Source organism: Cataglyphis hispanica, chromosome 17 (genome assembly GCF_021464435.1).
Source record: "Cataglyphis hispanica isolate Lineage 1 chromosome 17, ULB_Chis1_1.0, whole genome shotgun sequence".
Taxonomy (NCBI): Eukaryota; Metazoa; Arthropoda; class Insecta; order Hymenoptera; family Formicidae; genus Cataglyphis; species Cataglyphis hispanica.
Window position 1 is genome coordinate 25,066 of NC_065970.1, and position 13,298 is coordinate 38,363.

Sequence of the window (13,298 nt, forward strand, 5' to 3'; positions counted from 1 at the left end):
TTGGTGTTCCGCTTATTCTACGTATGAAACGCATCAAACTGCACTGTCACATTTTACGTCGGTCAACGAAGTGGAGCTGTGAGCGCGACACATGTCTTGCTGACGTTGTTAGTTAGTTCGAATCTCCCCCGCTCTAAATCTTATGGATAAAGTACGACCACTCACCACCCTTCTTTTAACTTTCGCCAAACTTTCGCAATAAATATTTAATAATGGAATGCTTACAATTTCGATAATGGAATTATAAAACAGGATAATCGAAATCCAATAAAAGAAATGATATGATATCAAATGAGCCGTTAAACGTGATAATTAATAATCTAACGAGTAATTCCGATTAATTTTGTATTTTTTCAAACAAAATAAAAGTAAGCAACAACATCATCGATAATATTATCAGATTAATCCGAGACAGTTTTAAAAGTTATTTAATATAGTTATAATATGTGAATGAGAACACATGATAATTTCCGCGTCGACTGCTATATTATTGGAATCAATTTCTTTGTGGTGTGTGAAATATATAACAATATAACAAATATAAAAATAATTTGAAAATTATATATATATATATATATATATATATATATAATTTTCACAAAATTAAATAGTTTTTATTCTTCCACCAAACTTTTATGTGATTGCAATTAATCAACGATTGAGAGCCGTATTAATAATAATACATATACATTCATTATACATGCATTTATGTATTTTGCATGTATTACACGATAAAATTTGTAGATAGTTACAGTCGAACGTTGAGACCAAAGCATCACATTTATGATTAATGTTACACAAAAATTGTAAAATAAATTAAGAGATAGGCATTAGTGTCTTGCGCTAAGTCATATATCTCGATAATAGCGATACAAATTGTGTATTTATATCAAGTCGCCATTTTTCGTACAAAAGTACAACCAAAGTAAATTACGATATCAGAAGAGATACTATATAATCTAAAATATCAACAAATTGCATCAGTTAAAAATAAAATTATGCATACTATAGAACATGATTCTTTTATTTTATAATTAATAGTTTATATACAGGGTATTCAGCATCAATCGCATTACCCGTCGTATGCAGATAAAGCAGATAAAACTGAGGAGAAAAGTCCTATACCATTTTTTTTGATAACGCTTAATAAAAGAGTTATTATTGAGTAAAGTCAGGCATTGGCCTATCATCGCCGATCTTTAGCCAGACGCACATCAATGAAATGCTGTAAATAGCTGAGCGCTCACGCATACATGCTAGGCGCGCGGCTCATTGACGTGCGTCCAGCTAAAAGTCGGCGCTGAATTGCCAGACTTCACTCAATAATAACTCTTTTATTAAGCGTTATCAAAAAAAATGGTACAGGACTTTTCTTCTCAGTTTTGCCTGCTCTACGACTTGCACACGACGGGTGATGCGATTGACGCCGGACACCCTGTATATCACCACATCATGTTTTAATATTAAAATTGTTTTGTCCAATAAAGTATATATAATATATATATATATAGTATATGTAATATGATTGTATATTTTACTGAAATATATTTGTGTGTATGCATATATATTTTAATAATATAATTATAAAAATCACAAGATACATATATTCTCCGATAAAGAATTTCTGAAAACATAAAGATTATACATAATAAAATTGTATATAATAAAAGAATTAAATTAAATGTATATAATTTTATTTTTAACTGACACGATTTTGTGATATCGTTACTTTTGTATTTAAAAAAAAAAAAAAAATTAAACAAACATTTAGAGAGAAAAAATATACATTATAAATAAAATATATATTTTAAATTAATATTTATTTCTACAATTGATTTTGGGTGGTCGTGTAGATATGATGTCTTTTTTTTTTTAAAGAAGATTACGAGATACATCGTTAATGCTCTATGTAAACTAAACGAATAGAAGTATAAATTGGAAGTGCATACTGAAAAGAAATCAAGTATGTTAAATGACCTTATTTTCGAATAAAAAATTGGCATTGCTAAGCCAAGTAACATAACACGATGAAATGAATGCAACAATATTGAGAGAGATATCGTTGATATTTCAAATTGCTGAAAGAAAAAATACTATTCACATATTATTTCTTTCTCATTAAAGTTATCATATATGTGTGTGTGTGTGTGTGTGTGTGTCATGCACGTGAATAAGAAACAAGAAATATTTTTTTTATCTTAGCGATTCGACACGCATGCGCGCATACGTATATACATGACACATAAAATACGTGCGTGTATTTAAAAGTCTAATCGTGAAAATGTTAAAATTAAAATATTGAACATTATCTTACATTGTGTGCTAAAAAGTCAATATACGATGAATATCGTTGAATATTCAAAAATAACAATATATAAAACTTTGACATATTGATGTATATACATACATGTTACGAAAAGAAAATGAAAATAAATAACACACGAGATCAGGATAATCCTCCTCAATGCACACGAGTAAAAGCAAGTTATTGTTTTGCTGTTATTGTTTATGCTTTTGTTTTAATCTCGTAAAGTAATTTCTTATCCTACATTATGATATTGATAGTCTTAATCCATTTATTGGTACATATTCTCGGTACAATAAACCCTTGTCTTGATGTCTCATTTAATACCTGTATCTTTTTATTGAAATGAATGCATTTATATTTTTATATGACATATACGGTATTACTGTCGTTAAAAATATATAGCATCGATAATGCGATAATCTTCATTGACTTGTGCGCTTTGGTTTTTTTTTCTTTTTTTTTTTTTTTGTTTTTTATAAGAATTTGTTGGACTAAAAGCTTTTATCTTTTTTCATGTAATCATTTTTTATGCGCATTTAATAATTTTTTTGTGTCTCCTCAGTATTATATAAAAAGAAAAATAATAGCTCTGCGCAAAGACAAGATCGATAGTTAGCATGTGTATCCATTGAATCGACCTTGTGACGTATCACGGATAATCGACTAGGAAAGAAAAAAAATTTCTGACTGTAAAAACTAATTATGAACCATAATATGTCCAACTTATAAAACAATAATAGAAATTATGTATACAAATCAAGATAACAACGAGTCAGTTAATTTTTCCAAATGAAAAGGGACTATAAATTTCATCCCAACTTTTATCCCAACTTTTATTTTTATTTAATTATAAACAAAGCAATTATTGTAATTACTTTGTTTATAATTATAAAGCACTTTTTGCACGATTTTGATCTACCGTTAGAATTTGGGAGCAACAGCATATATGCATATTACACAATCACTCTTGATGTATCCACCATTATGCAATTACACAATTGCGTGCGCTACATACTTTCAGCAAAAACTTATGGGCAACCTACACTATGTAAAGTCAACATACATATGATAGATATTTATATATTCTGAATTTAAAGTTATCAAGTAAAGTTCATTGCAAAAGATAAGATCATAAAATCGCATTTTAATGGTTTTATCTTTTATATGTGGGTTCATAAAATATTATTTCATTAGTCCATAGCAAATCCAGAGATAACGCTCTGTACAATTCAATTGATATCAACACGTGATAAAAGTAAACATGAATCATACATGTAATATAATTTTACAAATAAAATAATGATTTTATAAACCCAAATATATATATATATGTGTGTGGAGAAAGATAAGATGATAAATATATAATATATACAATTTTATAAATCATTTTATTTGCAATAATTCTAATTCCTTAAAGGTATAAAAATGTCTATCATATATTCACATTATGATATGTAAAGTATCGTATATCTCTTGTACATAAAATATTTGTAAAATTAAATATTATGCATAATTGACGTTCTTTTTTACTACGCCTTTAACTAATCAAATCAGCACATTTCGTAGTTTTGTGACACATACAACTAATATCATAATATTTTATGACAGTCAAATGAGAAAGATAAAATTATAAATATGATTTTGCAAATATGTTTTATCTGCAATAACTTCAACACTTAAAAATATAAATGTTTATCGTACATTTACATTACAGTATGTCTCAATGTTGTGTGTGTCTTGTATTATTTTTACTTTGTATTATGTATTTTAAATTTGTAAAATTATATTACATGGTATTGAAACGTCTCCCCTTTTACTATCGCTCGTAACCGAATAAATCATACGTTAATTATACAACACGACAGATGAAATAATGTTCTACAAACTGAAAGATAAGATTATAAATATCATTTTACAAATATCTTTACAATAACTCTCTAATTTAGAAATAGAAAAAAATCTATCGTACATTTACATTACAGTATACAATACATATATTTAACAAGAAAATCAAATCAATTATTTTGCATTTTGCATATAATATACATAACATATAGTAACGCATCGCGCGTAAATTTATTTTTTATAATAGTTACATTAATGTTGCATTCATCTAAATCTAATCGCACGCATCTATCAGATCAATCTAATCTCGATTGTAATATTGATGTAACAGAGTGTAATATTTATTTTTACATAAAAATACATTTCCCTTCAGCACTTTTTCTTAGAATCACTACAGACATTATCTACGTCCAACTGTGATAAGATCTCGTCGTCTGAATCGTACTCGTTAGCATCAGTAAAATAACTTACCAAAATTCTCGAATTATCCGAATTACGCTTTATTCCCGGCAGTATAGGTTTTATATTAGGTTTAAAATTTGCCTTTTTATGCGCTTCATGCATTATATCAATGTAAGATGAAAGACAACTTTCACGCGAGTAATGTGCATTAAATATTTTTACGTCCGCGACGCATTTCTGCAAACTTTGCGATAAATGTTCCTCTCTTATCTTATTTTGAGAATTTATTATCGATTCTTTTCTCACATTTTCCAAATGGTTCACATTTCGCGCTTGTAATTCGCATTGCGGGATTTTGTTATTGTGCGAAATACTCTCAGAATCGAGGCAATTTTGCTCTTTTAAAGTTATAAATTCGCAATCACTAGTTAAGAAAATATTATTCGTACCTAAAGTATTCATACTTATCGAATAGTTAGAATTTTCGAATATTTTATCTTTGCAATTTTCAGTATCCGATTCATGTAATATCGAATCGTTTACCGATGTAGGTTCGAAATTCTTGATTGATTTATTATTAATGGAAAAATTAGTTTGCGACGACATCTTATCACAATTTTCATATATTCCTTGCAATCTGGAGACGCATTGCTTTGAAACTGACATAGAATAATCCTTATTTAATTCAATATTTGATAAAATATTTTCCATATGAGACGCACTTACAATACGACCTTTATCAGAATATATGGCCAGTAAGTTTATTTGGGATACTAGAATATGATATTTATTTGTTATAACGTATGTTGTAGTTTTTAACAAACCTACGTCGTGTAAAAGAATAACTACATTTGGCTCTAATATACCAGGATATTTTAATAGAATATCACGATGAATGGTGCCTTCTATACTACCTGTTGAGTCTTTTAATATAATAAATGGATCATCGTGACTATGATCTATATAATCTAATATGCCTGCTAAAAATCTCACTTTCATACTAGTGCAATGGTTAGCATTTGCCTTCTTCTTAATAATGGAAATTCTATACTCCTCGAAAAAATCATCCGACACATCATTGAATAAAAATTTCCAAGCTTTTTCTCCAAACAATTTCTTTTCATCCTGTGACTTAATCTCAATACGTTTAATTGCTGTTTTATTTTCTAATTCTTTCACTTTGTTTAGATGTGATATAACAGGAATATTATTGTTTTTAACATCTGGTACTAAGCCAGCTGGCCCGGGAAATATTCTAACCAACTTTACTTCTTTATCAAGTTTAACTGTATTTACAGACTCAGTACGATTCTTTTCTTTAGACTTTTTATAGTGCATATTTGTTTTATATAATGACAAGTCTTGCGTTTCTTTTTGTATATCATTTAATGGATTAATTATCTCTTTTCCAAGATTGAATATCTCTTGAGAAGTATTTTCCCGGAAAATTTCTAGTAATAGATCTCCTCGTGATACATTACTTTTATTGTTATGAGACAAATTGCTGTCCTCCGTTGCAACATTCACATCTGAATTAAGAATATTATCTGTCGGGGAAAACAAAACCTTGCAGTTGTCCATTTTACGCCGTTTCACAGATGATGCTTTTTCTTCTTCTTCGTTTTGACATCGAGAATAAGATTGTATTGTTTCCTCGTCAAAGATATCCTAGAAATTGTATACAGAATATATATATATATATATATATATATAAACATACACACACACACGCGCACACACACACACACACACATCAATATACACATGTGTAATGTATGCATTACTTTTTTTTTATATATCAATTGTATATACAAGTAACATCGAGATACTCCACCGCGAATGTGTTTCCACGTATTGATAAAATAACAATATACATAAAAAAGAACATTGGATAAATTAATCAAATAATTTATAATATGTAATCATGCAAATAAAAAGCTCACTTCAAAAATCCAATCGTCACTTTCGAACATAATTAAAGAAAAAAAAAAAAATTTTGCTAGCTCGCCTTTAGCACAATAAACATTCCGCGTGTAAGATAAACAATTGCAATTTACCAAAAATTACTAGATCCATTTATAGCGTTACTCAGTGTTCCAATCAGGGACCAGCTGTACGCGCATGTGCGCGAATACGGCACATCAGTAAAGAATCTCTTATAAATAAAAAGAGGCACTATTACTCGACTATATTTAAAGTATTTTAAAAAATTTTTCTCAATATATTAAAAAATATATACATATATTTTAGAAAAATATACATTGTAATTAATTAAGCAAATAAAAATTTTACTTATTTATATCATTTAACATTTCTATGATCATAACGTTCCGCTACAAAGCCTGCACATATATATGTACGTCGCTATATGTCACCGCCACGCATGCGCAAAAGCACGCATGTGCGTACAGCCGATGATCCCTGATCGGAACATTGGCACTACTGGAGCTCGATTCTTGAATTTATTCGCAAGAGAAAGGTATGTATAAATTTTGCTCTTAAAGTAAAGTTGCAAGTTGATTGGCTATTAACTAAAAATTGGCATAATTTATCATATCTACAATCAACTTGTAGATTTCTCGTAAAAATGGAATTTGCGCACACGTATAACTTGCGAATGCATTGAAGAATTGAGATTGGTCAATCCGCAACCATCAACCATAATGTCTTAAAATGCTAATACAGCTCTGGGATTGGTTTATGCATCTTATAAGATTGTATTTAAGACAGTCTTAAATATAAGAACAGATTATGGTTGCGTTCCGTTTCATGCATAGAGCGCATAAATCTGGTTTGGAAAACTATAATATATATTACGTGAACTGTAGATTTTCAGGCTATTGAGATCAGATCTATGCGCTTGATGCGTGAAACTGAATGCATCCTATGAATACAAGCCTAAGGATGACGTGTAAACATAGTCAATAGTCTATGGTTAAAACAGCCGCGAGCAGTCACGTGTCACGTCACGAGTCACATCACGTCTCGCGCGTCTCGCGTTCTCGCGTTACCGTCACGCGCAGTTGGTCGACACTCGACGCAGGTCTAATCCAGGTCGCAGGTCGACGGGTGGACTGGTCGTAAGTCGTAATCGTAATCAGCGAGAAAAGGAGCATCACAATTGGATTTCGCATTTGCGTCGCGTCAAATCAGGTCAGATCCGTTAATTATCATCGTGATAAATAATCACGCGAAGCAGAGATGTTTCACGTACGGAGTCTTATGCGATCATCAATCGTCCTGAAGCAAGCATCGGGCAATGATGTCGTACAGAACATGCTGTCGCGCGCCGCGCTGGCTGCCGTTCAAACGGCAGCCCGTCGTGGATATGCCGATCACCAAATTCCGGATCATCTCAAGGACGTGCCTGAAGCACAGAACCCAAACTTCTTTGAGATGGTAGAATATTTTTTTCATCGCGCCTGCCAGATTATCGAAGATAAACTGGTCGAGGACCTCAACAAACGATCACGCATACCCATCGAGGAACGCAAGAAGAAGGTCAAGGGTATCTTGATGCTCATGGAGCCCTGCGACCATATCCTCGAAACTACGTTTCCGCTCAGACGCGATTCCGGTGACTACGAGATGATCACCGGCTATCGTGCCCAGCATTCGACTCATCGAGTACCCTGCAAAGGAGGTATGAGAGACGAGAGACACGCACATGACGAGTTCCTTATCAATTTTCGAATCTTGTATCACGCATCGCGCTTTTTTCTCTGTTTCAAATATTCCATCAAATATTTGGCGAAACTCGCGCGACTCGCACGACTCGCTCGACACTCGTATTTCTCCATCTCTCTCGACATATTTCTTCTCGAGTAAATTTCTACACCTAAAATATAAATACCTAGATATATATATATATATATATAGATATATATATATATAGATATATATATATATATATATACACACACACACACACACACACACACAATATACAAATATATAAAAGAATAAGAAGCTTTATTTAAATAATAATTTTATTTAAAAAATGCGTTACACATATACAGATGGAAATATTTATAAAAAAAAAATTATTTAAAAAAAAATGCTTCAAAATTAACATGTTTGTGCTTATTTCTTTTGCTTGATCTGAATCTTTAATTTCGCATAAATTGCCTTCGACCGATGTGTAAGATTGTACTTTTCTATACGAAAGGATAATATTTTATGAAATATGAAAAATATTTCATATGAACATTTATGCGTTTCGTCTCGAAAAGCTATGGTTCATATAAAATGTAATATACTCAAGATTTATAGAGAGAGTTTTTTATTGATGACAATCATCGACTTATTTTTCCTATTGTTTACCTTTATTACTTATTTTTAGTCTTATTCTCTATTTTCGAATAACAAAAATATTGTCATTGACATTTATACATATATAGTTATTGTCTAAAGTGATTTATTGGCGTTGATGCACGATAAACGTGTAACACTTACGATAATTTTATGGCTTCGTTGCATTAACGTTCCACTAATAATTTCAGCCTTGAGATCCAACGAAGCTCAGATGTGTTTGCGATAAAAATTTTTTGCAAATTTACGCGCGTCTCGGTCTACGATTATTGCGTCATAGAAACGATCTCCGATAGTAACTTAAAATATACATATTTTGCATTTTTAACTATAGAATTATATGTGTTTGCAATTACACACACACAAACACACATATAGAGTGCTATAGCCATATTTATTCTTACTTTTACACTCTACTACTTTACACAATATTTTGAAAATATAGCTTGCGATAAATATGTATGTATATACATATCTAACCGACTACTTGCGAAAAAAATTTGCGTATGTTGTAGCTTCGTCTATACATATACGAAGAATAATTGGAAAAAAAAAAGAGAAAGATAGCCCACGGCTCTCACATTACGCTGCTGATGATTACGATAAAAGCGCCTGTCGCAACGTCGCGCACACATCTCGCGCTTCTTAATTACTCTCTCTCGTGTGTCTCCGCCCATTGCGGATCTATCGGTACAAAAAGCGCAATCTAGATATAATAAATATGTATAATAAATTTATGAATAGCTTTTAAATAAAATTTTGAAAGACGTATACCAAGTACGCCATAAACGCTACATTTGTACGCTCATTTGTACTTACTTTTACACAATGGTATAACTACTATATCATGTTTCGCGTCTATCACTCAAAATGAGATGAAATTATTCATTGCGAATTTGTTGTGAGATGAAATAAAAAATTTTCACGGATAAACAAATTCATTGTTATAGGTATCCGCTACTCGATGGGCGTTTCACGGGATGAAGTTAAGGCTCTGTCGGCTCTAATGACATTCAAATGTGCGTGCGTCGATGTGCCTTTTGGCGGCGCTAAAGCCGGCATTAAGATCAACCCTAAAAATTATTCGGAACACGAGTTGGAGAAAATTACCAGGAGATTTACGTTGGAATTAGCAAAGAAGGGATTCATCGGTAAGCTCGCATCACTGAAAAAAACAAACAATAGAGAAAGTTCTTTTCTCAGTATAGATAACAAAGGTTTATCTCCGATCGATTACATCATCGTAAACGTGTGATGAAGCAATGTGAGCGAAGGCGTGACATTAGTGCGATAATTTTAGATGCCGTCGCGAGTAGACAATCTGTTATGGATTCTACTGTGACCCTCATAATGATTATCGCTCCGCACAAAATTCACCGCTGTTACGTTACAATCTAAACACATTGCAAAAATCTGTCGCGCAGCTCGATTGATTATCGCATTTATTAGCATGTAACAACGCAAATTTTTTAATAATTTTATTTACTACAATTTTTATTTGCACAAGATAAAAATAGGATCTTGTAACAGGAAAAAACAACAAAAACATTATCATCTTCTTTAAGGACCTGGTGTTGATGTACCCGCCCCCGACATGGGAACCGGCGAACGAGAAATGTCCTGGATAGTAGATACTTATGCAAAAACTATCGGTCACCTTGATATCAACGCTCACGCTTGCGTCACTGGCAAACCCATTAACCAGGGTGGCATTCACGGCCGCCCTTCCGCGACAGGTCGTGGATTATTTCATGGATTAGAGAATTTTATCAATGAGGCTAATTATATGAGCATGATCGGTACGTTCGCGTGCAAATTGCTCATTAGTTATTTTTAATTTATAACATATTACATGTGCAATATTGTCGCTCGGATACGATTGCTACAAATTTTAAGTGATTAAATAGATTAATAGAAATTATGTAAATTATAATTTTTAGATTATTAATTATATTTTAAGAAAAAAAGATAATTTTTAACATCGGAAGTTTTCAATTACAATAAAAAAATTATTTTTCTGCTATAATCTGTGTAATATTATCTTACAGCATTTGAATATCTAACAGTTTTATTAAAGAATGCTATATTTAAACAAAGAAATATGTAAAAATCCGTAGGTACTACACCTGGCTGGGGAGGCAAGACATTTATTCTCCAAGGTTTTGGTAATGTAGGTTTGCATACGATGCGTTACTTACATCGTGCAGGTGCGGCTTGCATAGGCGTGATTGAACACGATGGATCCATTTGTAATCCAGAAGGTATCGATCCAAAGGTAAATAATAAAAAGGCACTTATTTGATTATTGTGATTATATCTGAATTTTTATCACGAATTAAATAATGAAATTATATTTGTTTATGTTGATGATTGCGTTTCAGGAACTAGAAGAGTATCGCATAGAAAATGGTACCATCATTGGCTTTCCTGGAGCCAAGCCATATGAAGGCGAAAATCTCATGTTCGAGCCGTGCGACATATTTGTACCTGCTGCCATAGAGAAAGTAATTACCAGTGAAAATGCCGGACGTATCCAGGTAAAGTGCTTTAACGAAATATGTTTCGATGTATCTTTTCGTAAAACTTTTGATTATTATAAATATATCTGAAAAAAATTGCATTGGTGAATATATATATTAACATTGAATTAAAATTTAGTAAATCAAATTACAATACATTGAAATTGACTGTCTTGTTTTTTCAAATTATTTTCTTTAGAATAGGTTTTTTTTTTTTAATTTGCTAATGAAAAATAGCTATGTGCAAGTACTATATTTTCCATTAGATTTGATGAATTGGACAGAAATACAATTTAAAAATGGTCAAGTTTCAAAGCACTGAGGCGATAATTAAGCAGAATCTCACTTTTGTAGGCAAAGATAATTGCGGAAGCTGCCAACGGACCAACCACTCCTGCCGCAGATAAGATTCTACTCGATAGGAATATTCTTGTAATTCCGGACCTGTATCTTAATGCCGGTGGTGTTACAGTCTCATTCTTTGAATGGTTGAAGAACTTGAATCACGTATCGTACGGTCGGTTGACCTTTAAATACGAGAGAGAATCCAATTATCATCTCTTAGGTACAATTAAATAATTAATTCTGTCAAATTTCTGACAAATGAATTTGAGTAAATTCGAAATATAAACAGTATCTCTGAAAATGTAATTTACAAATTTATTTTTGTCCATAGAATCGGTACAGGAGTCTCTGGAACGTAGGTTTGGTCGTGTTGGCGGCCGTATTCCCGTCACACCATCCGAAGCTTTCCAGAAGCGTATATCCGGTGCTTCCGAAAAAGATATTGTCCATTCTGGTCTGGACTATACAATGGAAAGATCCGCTAGGGTAATTAATTACACATAAATTACATTTTGCATAAAGAATAAAATACCAACATTCTCTTTTATATAGGCCATTATGAAGACTGCCATGAAATACAATCTTGGACTCGATTTGAGGACAGCCGCATATGCCAACTCGATTGAAAAGATATTTACTACTTACTCAGAGGCCGGTATCGCTTTCTAAATATTTTAGTCACAAAATTGCATACAGTGAATATATAATAACGATAAAATCAATTTTTATCAATTGTTCGTAAAAAGTGACTCGATATATCGTCCAATGAATACTCTTAGATAAAGGTTGATGGTTATGCCATTAAGTTGCGAATAACAAAGTCTCTCAAAACTCTCAATGGAAGCGTATCTTATATAACATTGTCATTTATCATGTTTTGCACTAATAATTTGCTTCTGTTACACACACACACACACACATATACGTGTATATATATATATATATATATATATATATATATATATATATATATATATAGAGAGAGAGAGAGAGAGAGAGAGAGAGAGAGATTTGTGTAAACCGGATATTAAAAAATCGCCAAGTAACACTATGAAATAGCATTCGAAAAGAAATCGATATTGTTTTATCTTTTCTACAAGATAAATCATAGACAAAACCAGTGCATTTTTATATTTCACTTTTTATGCATACAACTTAAAATATGAGAAAGTCATGTGTTCAAGCTTTTAACAATATTATTGTATGAGCGATAAGAAGGAAATAATTATAATTTTATCACTTACGACAAAGAATTGGTTTTCATCGAAGCTTAGAAAGCGAGACGAGACACGTATATCTAACTAGATATACGACAGAGCGATAAAATTATATATATATATATATATATATATATAATATATAAATATATATAATATATATATATATATATAATATATAAATTTTGCATATATATATATATATATATATATATATATATATATGCAAAATTTTGCTAGTAAAAATACTCGATCTTGAAATTGAGTGTTCATTCACACAGATGCCGTAAAATGTAGTTTGTGATGTATATCTGATATATCGAGTGCATTTTAATAAGTGCCATCGCAACA

At 31.4% G+C, this 13,298-nt stretch overlaps 2 protein-coding genes across 3 annotated transcripts; one reads left to right on the forward strand and one right to left on the reverse strand.

Moving 5' to 3' along the window:
* Positions 1–3,993: 3,993 nt before the first annotated feature.
* Positions 3,994–6,599, reverse strand: LOC126855774 (uncharacterized). 2 transcript variants are annotated; one of them, XM_050603702.1, is made up of 2 exons: positions 6,499–6,599; positions 3,994–6,223 (listed from the first exon to the last, which is right to left on the reverse strand). In XM_050603702.1, exons 1-2 carry the CDS (start codon positions 6,526–6,528, stop codon positions 4,523–4,525), a joined length of 1,731 nt encoding a protein of 576 aa, XP_050459659.1. In that variant the 5' UTR covers positions 6,529–6,599; the 3' UTR covers positions 3,994–4,522. The 2 variants fall into 2 exon arrangements, with proteins under 2 accessions (XP_050459659.1, XP_050459660.1); XM_050603703.1 differs by lacking the exon at positions 6,499–6,599 and adding an exon at positions 6,340–6,478.
* Positions 6,600–7,537: 938 nt separating this feature from the next.
* Positions 7,538–13,068, forward strand: LOC126855775 (glutamate dehydrogenase, mitochondrial). The gene is made up of 8 exons (XM_050603705.1): positions 7,538–8,198; positions 9,817–10,017; positions 10,432–10,665; positions 10,984–11,141; positions 11,248–11,403; positions 11,740–11,950; positions 12,062–12,216; positions 12,283–13,068. The coding sequence occupies exons 1-8, from the start codon at positions 7,757–7,759 to the stop codon at positions 12,397–12,399; spliced, it is 1,674 nt and encodes a 557-aa protein (XP_050459662.1). The 5' UTR covers positions 7,538–7,756; the 3' UTR covers positions 12,400–13,068.
* Positions 13,069–13,298: the final 230 nt, after the last annotated feature.